Source organism: Megalobrama amblycephala, unplaced genomic scaffold (genome assembly GCF_018812025.1).
Source record: "Megalobrama amblycephala isolate DHTTF-2021 unplaced genomic scaffold, ASM1881202v1 scaffold338, whole genome shotgun sequence".
Taxonomy (NCBI): domain Eukaryota; kingdom Metazoa; phylum Chordata; class Actinopteri; order Cypriniformes; family Xenocyprididae; genus Megalobrama; species Megalobrama amblycephala.
In genome coordinates this window covers 452,501-464,752 of record NW_025953346.1, presented here as the reverse complement: position 1 = coordinate 464,752, position 12,252 = coordinate 452,501, and the positions used below count along the sequence as shown (strand labels likewise).

The window sequence follows — 12,252 nt, the reverse complement described above, 5'->3', positions numbered from 1 at the left end:
CCAAAACGTTCATGTCTTTCTTTCTTCAGTCGAAAAGAAATTAAAGTTTTTGATGAAAACATTCCAGGATTTTTTTTACCATATAGTGGACTTCAATGGGCACCAAACAGTTGAAGGTCAAAATTAGTTTCACTGCAGCTTCAAATTGTTCAACACGATGCCAGATGAGAAATAAGGGTCTTATCTAGTGAAACCATCGCTCATTTTCTGAAAAAAATTGAAAATTATATAAGTTTTAATCATAAATGCTCATCTTGAACTAGCTCTCTTCTTCTTCTCTATTAGAATTCCAGCAGTGTAATGCAATATGCTAGTATATAACAATTTCAGTTTCACTAGATAAGACCATTATTTCTCATCTGGGATCGTGTAGAACAATTTGAAGCTGCAGTGAAACTAATTTTGACCTTCAACTGTTTGGTGCCCATTCAAGTCTACTATATGGAAAAAAATCCTGTAATATTTTCATCAAAAACTTTAATTTCTTTTCGACTGAAGAAAGAAAGACATGGACATCTTGGATGACATGGGGGTGAGTAAATTATAAGGAAAAGTTTATTTAAAAGTGAACTAATCCTTTAATACTAGTTCTGTAATCAAGGTTAACAGTTGTGCTTCAACTGGCTGTCCAAATTTGTCCATTGAAGATATCCTGTAACATGGCTCTTTGTAATGCCCACTACTTGCTTAAAGAAAAAAAAAAAAAAGCAAATGGACAATTTTCTTATAAAAAGAAAAAACAAAAATCGGCCATGAAAAATCATGAACGGTGCATCCCCACACTGAGGCATGGACTCAAGAGCCCTGAAGGTGTCCTGTGGTATCTGGCTTTAAAGCAGCAGATCCTTCAAGTCCTGTAGGTTGTGAGGTGGAGTCGCTGTGGATCGAACTTGTTGGTCCAGCACATCCCACAGATGCTCGATTGATGCCCTCACAGTTCAGAAATCTTACACTGTCCTAGCCCTTCCTTAAGCGACGGCTGTTCCGTGTTTTTTTTTTCCCTGTAAGTTGAATATGGAAGGCAGTTTGGCAGAAGCTAGATTTTTTACTACATAACTTGTTAAATAATAATACATTGTACATTGTAATAATTTTTTTTCTTTGCTTCAGAAGGCCTTTATTAACCCACTAGAGCCATGTGGAGTACACGTTTATGATGGATGGATGTGGATGGAGGCACTTTCTTTAATGCCACTATCACGGCCATTATAAAGCTTGGATACGGCAGGAATCAGGGTATTTATTAATTATATCTCCGATTGTATTCATCAGAAAGAAGAAAGTCATATACAGGATGGCTGGAGGGTGAGTAAAGCTTGGAGTAATTTTCATTTTGAACTAATCTTTTAAGTTCCCTTAAAGAAAACTTACAATTACACTTGCAGTATAAAACTACTAAACAGTTTACTGAGAGTGTGTGTGTGTGTGTGTGTGTGTCCAACACATTGACTATGAGAAGCAATAGTTTGCTTACCATCTAATACCCAGACCTTAAAATGTGGCCTTGTTAGGGGGTGATCATAATATATATATATCATCTGTGACAAATCATATGACAAGCGTTGGCTTTGGCTCATCAGTACACTGTTAGACCTTGCTGTAAAAATATGACAAAATTCTGACAATAACAAACCATTTTCCATAAAAACAGAAATATACTGTAGAAAACAATGCATTTTGTGTAATGTTTGTCATTTTCAAGAAAATAGCCTGCCCTACAGGAATATACTGTGAGTTAGCAACGCTCAAAGTCGACACTCAGAGGCTGTGTTCTAAATCACACCCTATACCTATTCACTATTTCCTACATTAGTTCACTAATATAGTCCACTTGACAGAGATTCTACGGCTGCCACAAAAACACAATATGACATGCTGTTCAAATATATAGCTCATATTTACTTTAGTGTTCTGATGTGATGAACTGAAAAGTATACAGGAAATCTATATGATCCTTGCATATAATAATAATAATAATAATAATAAAAATACTGTTAAATTAAATCTACAATTCTTATTTCATATTCTTTGCTTTTTTATGTTAAAAACCTAAAATAAGTTATTAAAAAATAAATAAAGAGAAATACAGTAGGCTGCAACGTCATTTCACCTTTCAAAGCGAAGGTCTTACGGTGGGTATAGTGTGAGTACTTAATGACAGAAATTTCATTTTTGGGTGAACTAACCCTTAAAATCTCAAGTCTGAGGATTTCAGAGAAAATGAATGCTGTGGTTCTGTTTAAACAAGTTGTACCATGTCCCACTTCCACACTGTGTAGGTGTAACATCCCACATAGAAGGCAACGTTCTCAGGACCTTGCGCAACATTCCCTAAAAGTTTTCAAAAGGTGATGAAAATTCCAAACGTTTACAGAACATTCAGGACATTCCTAAAATGTTCTCTTTTGGTTCCTTATATAACTTTAGGATTTTAGAAGACTTTAGACTTTTTTCACTGATCATCTCCAGAACCTAATCTATGAGTGTATTAAATGTTGTTAGTATTATTATTATCATTATTATTATTATTATTTATTTTATTTCTTTTTTTCAAGTCATTATACAGAGTTTTGAACAGCATCCAACAGACTCACAAAGACATCATGAATCAGCGTACGATCCTCAACAATGGTGACACTAAACAATTGACTTCAGTAGCTTGTTCAGAGTTAATCTGTTTATCTGAAAATGTTGTCACCATTGTTGAGGATCATACGCAGAATCTTGATGTCTGTGTGAGTTTACATGATGCTGTCTTAATTTCTGCACATTGATAAAAACTTTCAAAATCTCATAGTAGCACTACAACAACATGAAAGAATATACAGTCTTCACTTAATTGATCTGAATCAATTAAGAGCCCTATCTCTGAGTTAGATTTACATTATTGATTACAGCAGCACTGTGATTCTACAGCAGAAAATCCTTTTTTTTTTCAAAATAATCCAAAGGTTTTATCAAAAGTTGTTCTAAAAAAAAAAAGCTAGCTCTCATTTAGACACACAGACATCAAGAATCAGCCTGTGAATCTCAACAGTGGTGAAAGTAATAAAGCATGTTGCAATCCATTCTGATCTTGTGTAGAATCACGGTTTTGCTATGATAAATAATGTAAATCTAACTCAGAGATTGGGCTCTAAATGAGTTCAGTGATTCAGATCAAATAATGATTATATGAAAACATAACCAACACCACCTGATCATCTTTTAACTTATAACTCAGTTACAGCAGCCCAAACAAATTCTAACATTAAAAGTGAAGAGTCAAGAGCTCAACTAAAGCAAACCCTGATCTCTGTGATGGTGTCTTAAAAATTGTGATTTTCTCCTTTGGTGATTCTGCTTGTTATAATTAGGTGTCTTCAATAATGGTCAATCATCACTCAATTAAACACTTATTTATCTCATTAACTTTAACAAGCGCTTCAGTGGGTGGAATAAAAATATGGCAAGACTTTTCACCTCTGAGCTTCGCCGACCCGACACAATCTCGCCTCATGTTCACGTTCACGCGGGAGTGACAAAATGCTTTACAGTAATTCAAAAACAATGCATATATTATGACTTTATAAGACAATTTTGAAAATTACCCACCTCCATCGAGATTTCTTGTACTGTATTTGTACAAGAAATAGACAAGTAGACAAGAAGTGCTCACAATACAAGTTATAGGCAGTGCTCAGAGTATCATAAGCTACAATAGAGAGGGATTAGAGGAAGTGAAAGGATAGGTATAAGAATTTTTTTTTTTTTTTTAAGATGAGGTTAAGTGCTCACAAAAGAGATGAGTTTTGAATGTTGCCAGGGATTCAGCATTTCGGATGAAGGCAGGAAGATCATTCCACCAGCAAGGGACAGTGAATGAGAATGTCCTGAAGAGTGATTTCGTGCCTCTCTGTGATGGTACCAAGAGCCTTCGCTCCTTTAATGAGTGTAGGCTTCTGGTAGGAGTGTAGACTCGTAAGAGTGAGTGGAAGTAGGAGGGTGCTGAACCTGTAAGGCGTGATTTTCCTGCTAAACGGAAACTGAGATCATGCTTCCTGCAATAAAGCAATAAAACTTGCCTAGGGAAGAAGATATCAAAGGCAAAGGCACTGGCAACGCCTTGCCCCAAAAGGACAATACCTCCCCCACCACACACACACAAACAAACACACCTTCCCTTCCCCCTGACTGAAAGTTATTCAAAACATATAATGTAACTTGTGTATTTATTGTTTTTCCCTTTTCATGTTTGGTACCATTTTAAAGGTCTCAGTGCGAATTGGTAAATGGTCTCAATTTCACAGCAGTCACTGGTGTTATGAAGAAGATTGAAAACTAAGGAAAATTCTGTCCCCTTTTTGGGTGGTGTCTCTCTTCTCCTCTCCCCCAAAACAGGTGTTGGTGTAATAAACATTTACAACTCTTTGTTCTGGTCTGTATATAAGGTAAAAAGCAAAGCAGTCAGGGGGGATCATCTGTAGAAGAGGCCCCCCAGAGATGGGTGAATGTCTTCAGACATTCACCCATCCCTGTGTATATATGCATTTCTTTGAGTAATCGATATTATGCATTTATCATTTCTGAATTGGCTTCTAATTGTCTAATTGTAATGTAATTGGCATGATATATTTTTACTTGACAAATAAAAGGTTATATTTGGTTGATTCTGTATTATTCTTAATCCATTATTTCTAGTAGATCAAAGCGAAGGTATTACCTCAAATCTGTGTTCAGGATTGTTCATACGAAAGGTTTAATAGATGGAGCATGGGGCACGTCAATTAAGTCCATTTCGATTTCTGACAATCACTGCCTTAAATAAGTTGCAGTTTTCGTAAATATATCAAAACTATGCTTTTTGTTACGAGTAAGCAGAGCGCGACCGACTTAAAGGTAGATATTTACCCTGCATCCAATGTTTAAGGTCAGACTGACGAGTTTGTGTCCGGGAAGAGCAAGTTGGCCAAAGTGACTCTTCTAAAGCGATACCGGGACTGCAGTGAACGAAATAATTGAAGATATAAGGTAATCAGAATAATCGAATATCTAAATTAATACATAACAAATGATTAATTTCTAATTGGAGACACAACCCTTAGAATAAGAATCATTTGAAATTGGAGTCAGATTAAGCGAGTGAAATTAAGTGAACTTAATAGAGGCGCTGAAAAGGCATACACGCGTTAACCTTCCCCGTCCTGTGGGAAACCGTCATTGGACCCATTAGGCGGGCCTTACAAACCTGTGGTAGATCTGTAAGCAAGCATCAACGCCTTGAATTTGATGCGAGCAGCAAGTGGGAGCCAGTGCAGAGAGATGAAGAGAAGCGTGATGTGGGCTCTTTTGGGCTCGTTAAAGACGAGACGTGCTGCAGCGTTCTGGATCATTTGTAGAGGTTGGCTTGTGCATGATGGCAGTCCAGCCAGAAGAGCATTGCAGTAATCAAGCCTAGAAATGACCAGGGCCTGGACGAGAAGTTGTGTTGCATGTTCTGTTAGAAAGGGCCTGATTTTCCTGATGTTGTATAGTGCAAATCTGCATGACCAAGCTGTCTTTGCAATGTGGTCTTTGAAGGTCAGTTGGTCATCAAGGATTACTCCAAGATTTCTGGCCGAATTTGATGGGGTAATTGAGCATGTGCCAAGCTGGATGCTGAAATCGTGATTTAGAGTTGGATTGGCAGGGAAGACGAGAAGCTCAGTCTTAGCCAGGTTGAGCTGTAGAAGATGTTCTTTCATCCATGCCGAGATGTCCGCCAGACAGCTTGAGATTCGAGCAGCTACTGTGGGATCGTCTGGTTGGAATGAAAGGAAGAGTTGTGTGTCATCAGCATAGCAATGGTACACAGCAAAAACTGCAGTGTTAAATTAACTCTCCTGGGAGTACATGTGAGACCATACTCAAGAGTGTTAAAGTGTTAAAATAAGTGTTAAATTAACACTGAAGCAGTGTTAAAGTTAATGAGTTAATTAAGTGATTAACAGTGATGATTGACCATTATTGAAGATACCTGATGATAACAAGCAGAATCACCAAAGGAGAAAATCACAATTTTTAAGCCAGAATGTAGCAGTGCATTCTGGGAGCCACCAATCAAAATTCATCCATGGCTCCCATCATGCATTGCTGCATGAATAAATTATGAGCTGAATTGTCTTAGTAATTTCTTTTATTCTCATATTTTATTTTGTTCTGTTTATGCGACTTTTTAGTAGCTTGTTTTTTAATGTTCAGAGTTGATCTGTTGATCAGAATATGTTGCTTGTCACCGTTGTTGAGATTCACAGCCTGATTCTTGATGTCTGTGTGTGCCTAAAAGAAAGTTTTTTTTTTCTTTCTTTTTAAAATTAGAACAGCTTTTGAGAAATCCTTCAGATTAGATTGATAAAGCTGATCTTCTGCTGTAGAATCACAGTGCTGCTGTAATCAATAATGTAAATCTAACTCAGAGATTGGGCTCTAAATGAGTTCAGTGATTCAGGTCAAACTATGATCATATGAAAACATAACCAACACCACCTGATTATCTTTTCCATTTGTTTGTCTGGACGTTATAACTCAGTTAGCCCAAACAAAATTTTATTTTATAAAGTCAAGGGTCAAGAGCTCCACTAAAGCAAACGGCGATCTCCACGATGGTGGCTTAAAAATTGTTATTTTTCTCCTTTAGTGATTCTGCTTGTTATCATCAGGTGTCTTCAATAATGGTCAATCATCACTGTTAATCACTTAATTAACTCATTAACTTTAACACCGCTTCAGTGTTCATTTAACACTCTTATTTTAACACTTTAACACTCTTGAGTATGGTCTCACATGTACTCCCAGGAGAGTTAATTTAACACTGCAGTTTTTGCTGTGTAGGAGAAACCATGTGCCTGAATGATGGGACCAAGTGATGTAGTGTAAGGGTGTTTTCACACATATGGATCGCTTGTTTTGTTCCGAAACAGGGACTAAATTTGTTACAATGTTGCATTTTCTTCTTGGTTCGGTTCGCTTTCACATGGCAACATTTCAAAGCGTACCAAAATGCATTCAGGCAAGTCACATGAGAGTACAACTGTCCTCTTATTGGTCAGAGTTTTCGCTGCGTCATCCATCAAAATATTGATTGACAAGCTAGCTCCATGAGCTTATTGTGGCTTTATTTGTAACTGTCGAGACACACACAAACACTTTATAAATGTAGCCGTCTCTCCCGCAGTTAATTCATATTTGCTGCGGCAAATTCAAACCCGCGCTCTTTCTCTCTCTCTCCATCTCTGGATTTCCCAGCGCTGTCTAGTAGGCGACCTGTTGTCCGTGTGTCTGTCGAGAGAGACCATTTGAATTTTATAATGAAGCAGAGCGGGAACTGAGACTTCGTCGGGACAGCATTCTCGCACGGAGAAGTGTAATTACACACCAGAGGCGCTCGTTGGCTTTCAGATGTTGTAAATAATGTGCTCACTCACAGAATCAGACATTACTGATTTTTATATCATATTTTCCGTTATGAAAATGATATCATTTGGTTCGTTGGTCCGTTAACTGGGTCGATTGCTTTCACATCTCAAGCGAACCGCTCCAGAGTTCGTTTGAAAGCGTACCGAGACCACCTCTTCAAGCAGGTCTCGGTACGCTTGTTTGGTCCGCTTTTGGTGCGCACCCGAGTGCGATTGCTGCTTTCCCACCTGCCCAAACGAACCGCACCAAAGGGGCAAACGAACTCTGGTACGATTCAACCGAACTAAATGAGGCAGGTGTGAAAGCACCCTAAATGGAGAAGAGGAGGGGTCCAAGCACTGAACCCTGAGGAACCCCTGTGGTCAGTTGATGAGCTTTGGATACCTGATGATGAGCTTGATGAGCTTTGGCTTGAAAGTGGTATTTGCGTAGGCTGGCAGTGGAAGGACAGAAAGCTTTCAGATTTTGTTAAGAATATCTTCAATTGTGTTCTGAAGATGAACAAAAGTCTTATGGGTGTGGAACGACATGAGGGTGAGTAATTAATGACAGAAATTTCATTTTTGGGTGAACAAACCCTTTAATGCTTTATTTATCTCTATTAATCTGGGTATCGGGAGCTAATTATATACCGTCAACTGAACCTAGATATATTATATTATATTATATTATATTATATTATATTATATTATATTATATTATAATACACATTTAAAATGTACTACAATCAAATGTTTAATATTCTGCAAAATTGTCTCTATGCTTATGAAATATTACTTAAGATTAGATTAGATCAGAAAATACTTATACTTTATACTTAAGAGTATTCTAACCACATGCAGCTTGATTTAGTTGAGAAATTTGTGTATTTCTTAAAAGATGGGGAAATACAAAGCAGGAGTGAAGCACAGAACATTAACTTTAAACAATTATAAATATAGGAGAAAAAGTCCATGCTGCAGTCAAAGACATTCACCTGCACTGAGAGAAACTAATATGAAAATAAAAATAAAGAAGAACAGTGCAAAATAATTAAGGGAACAAAAAGAGAAATCAGATATCAAGATAAACAAAAAAGCAGTGGGAAGATAAGATAAGAAAATAAGGAGTTAAAAGGCAAATGTACAACGGTAGAAAATGATTTTGCATAATTTTTACATGTTTAAGGCACATCATGCTTGCTGACTTCTTCATAAGAATACAAATGAAACCAATGTGTTATATGATCTAAAAACTGTTTTAAATTTAATGTTAGAATAAAAACTTGCTTTGCGACTTTTATTATTGTTTTTTGATATTATTGATATTGTTTTTTGTTGTTGTTGTTTTTTTGATTATGCAGATTTTGTTTATGAGAATGCATCTAATATTTTGCCTCTGACTATACATAATTTGTGCAGATTTTTTATTGGATGTTCAGTTGATACTCATCATAATTATGATTTACTCAAATGGTTTCTACTCAATATTATAAAGTATCTTCACTGGTTGAAATTTATCTTCAATGTGTATATTTTAATTACCCCATTATCTTCGACAGTATTTGGTATCATATTCTACACCTTTTTTTTTTTTTTTACTCCTATAGTTAGGAAAGCAACTGGGAAGAAAGCATTTAGGTATAAGGTTCCTGTAAAGTAGACAATTTAAGAATGTTGGTTAGACCTATTCATTTATTGCAATTCCTTATTAAACTTTTCTTGATCTTTAATTGGCATTAAATTATGTAAGCTTAAGTTTTCAAGAAATGTCTATTTCTGTTAAACTTTCATTTTCTCATGAAGACCCTCCCCTTTTGATAAGCTATAAAATGGGCACTGAAACAGACGTTATTATATTCTCCTCCTGATCAAAGATGGATCTGCAAATCTCAGTTTTTCTTCTCTTCATTCTTTTCACTGCAGGTACAAAGACAAATAATGTTTGTGATGTTACTGAGAATAATAACAGATCACTGATGCATCTCTCTCTGTTTTATTACTACAGGACACTCTCTCAGCTGTTATGAGTGTATGGGTCTGAATGGTTCTTGTGCAGATCAGAAGTTAAAAACATGTCCTAGTGGATCTCTTCAGTGCGAGAGTTCAACAGCTGTGGTACAAGTTGGTAAGTCCAATATGAAATTTACTGTTTGACTGATTGGAGATCAGCTGTTATTTACTGGTGCTGCAACAGAACAGCTACTCATTTTTCTGGCAGAATTTACAGTTACAATCACAGAATATTCTACATATATTTCTGATATTTAATCTGTTTTCTCTCAGATTATTTTGCATATAAAAAAATGTTTGACATACAGTTGTAAGAAAGTATGTGAACCACTTGCAGAATCTGTGAAGATGTGAAACTAACAAAATACAGTATTTCACAATTGCTAAAACACTAAACCCCATTCTCTGAACCCACTGCTCAGTGGCCTAAACCCATTTGTCGAATCAGTCACTTTGTAGGCAAAACCTTAAACAAGTTCAGGTAGTTAAGACACTGTTTGCAAATCTCATCCACTCTTTTTGCAAAACTCTAAACACATTCTTACTCACTAAAACACATTTTGCACTGTGTTTCTTTGACCTTTTAGTCATTTGCATTTAGACTGCTGTATGTTTGCAGTATGTAAGTACTGTATATACAGACATTCAATACTATATAATATTGAATATAATACTGTACTTGCAGTACATACAGTATACTTTAAATTCACATTACTTGTGATTTCTATACATTTTATGTAATGGCAAAATGTGTTTACTGTGTTACAATATACTTTTTTTTCTGTAACCTCATGTTCTGGATGTTGTGTTTTCCATTTTTTAATGTAGTGTCTAATGAATGATCTGTACTGTTTATATATTGTTTAATGTGTGTATGATCTGAAAGCTTTGTTTGATATTGCCATAAGAGTCAGAGGTTTTGTGAAATTAGTTTGAAGATTGGATTTGTGTTTAATGTTTTGAAAAAATGAGTGATGGTTTCAAGAAATGTGTTTTAGCAATTGTGAAATACTGTAAGAGAGATCATATACAAAATGCATGTTATTTTTTTTAGTACTCTCCTGAGTAAGATATTTTACATAAAAGATGTTTACATTTAGTCCACAAGAAAAAAAAGCTGAATTTATTCAAATGGCCCCATTCAAAAGTATGTGAACCATTGATTCTTAATTCTGTGTTACCTGGATGATCTGACTTTTTTTGTTTGTTTGTGTTGTTTTGTTTTGTTTTGTGATGGTTGTTCATGAGTCTCTTGTTTGTCCTGAGCAGTTAAACTGAGCTCTGTTCTTCAGAAAAATCCTCCAGGTCCTGTAGATTTCTTCAGTTTAAGCATTTTTTGCATATTTGAACCCTTTCCAGCAGTGACTGTAGGATTTTGAGATTCATCTTTTCACACTGAGGACAACTGAGGGACTCAAACACAACTATTAAAAAAGGTTCAAACATTCACTGATGCTCCAGAAGGAAATACGATGCATTAAGAGCCGGCGGGTGAAAACTTTTGAATTTGAATATCAAGGTAAATGTTACTTATTATTTCTTCCGGGAAACATGCAAGTATCTTCTGTAGCTTCCCAGGGCAGTTCTAAATGAAAAGCAATGATACTTCAATAAAATAAGAGAAATTTGGACGACTTCATCCTGTTCATAAGTTTTCACCCCCCGACTCTTACAGTATTTCACAATTGCTAAAACACTAAACCCCATTCTCTGAACCCAATGCTCAGTGGCCTAAACCCATTTGTCGAATCAGTCACTTTGTAGGCAAAACCTTAAACAAGGTTAGGTAGTTAAGACACTGTTTGCAAATCTCATCCACTCTTTTTGCAAAACTCTAAACACATTCTTACTCACTAAAACACATTTTGCACTGTGTTGCAAAATGGAAAATACATGTGGCAAAAGTTAAACACAACTACAACACAGTTGTCATCCTTTAAACACAATGACTCAAAATTATTCACACTTATTTCTAATGATGTGATCAAATCAACTGTATAAAATATAGGTCAGTTCAGAGTGCACAGGTGACACAGGTGCTGAATGATGATACCAACAATAGATGGAAACAAACTGAAAAGTAGAGGAGGAAGAGTATGTGTAAGAGGATGATGAGGAGAAAGAGCAAGGGGTGTGGAGACAAGGCTGTCAAGGCTGGATCCGGCACAGGTTTTTCCCTTTGCCTGGCAAGAGACGACATTGCCTGTGATGTGGAAAATGTCCTCAACAATATTCAATAATATTCAACAATATTATTGATCTGACAGTACTAACATTATAGGATGAGAACTGAACTAAGCTAGCCTAGATGATGACATCACTGTTTTCTGCAGAACTGCTTTATAAAGGAAAATAATTACAGTAATTTACATAATAATTGATGGTCTTTACAATGTAAGTGAATCAACACTGAACTGACTTCAGCTGAACAATGACACTATTTTCTTTTCGAGCTGTACAGCCAAAATGAACCCTCTTTGCATTACTGATGTACCTGTTATCACTGTAAAGCTGCTTTGACTATACTATACTAGACTAGACTAGTATCTGTGTAGTATAAATTGCAATTGAAATAAAGGTGACTTGACTTGATTTAGGCCGGACCCAACATGAAGACGTGATGCTGAAGCAGAATGAATCCCTCACTGACTCTGAACTTTTTTTGTGTGTGTGTGTGTGTGTGTGTGTGTGTGTGTACTGTATCATGCTTTTCATTTAGAGTTTCCTTTGACCTTTTAGTCATTTGCATTTAGACTGCTGTATGTTTGCAGTATGTAAGTACTGTATATACAGACATTCAATACTATATAATATTGAATATAATACT

At 36.0% G+C, this 12,252-nt stretch overlaps 1 protein-coding gene across 1 annotated transcript in view; it reads left to right on the top strand.

Moving 5' to 3' along the window:
• The first annotated feature begins 8,862 nt into the window (after window positions 1-8,862).
• LOC125261161 (phospholipase A2 inhibitor NAI-like) overlaps window positions 8,863-12,252 on the top strand; it is a 13,930-nt gene continuing 10,540 nt past the window's right edge. Inside the window, exons 1-2 of the mRNA XM_048179764.1 lie at window positions 8,863-9,338; window positions 9,421-9,540. Coding sequence (XP_048035721.1) covers window positions 9,290-9,338; window positions 9,421-9,540 — 169 coding nt within the window. The 5' untranslated portion in view covers window positions 8,863-9,289. The remainder of the gene's footprint in view (window positions 9,339-9,420; window positions 9,541-12,252) is intronic.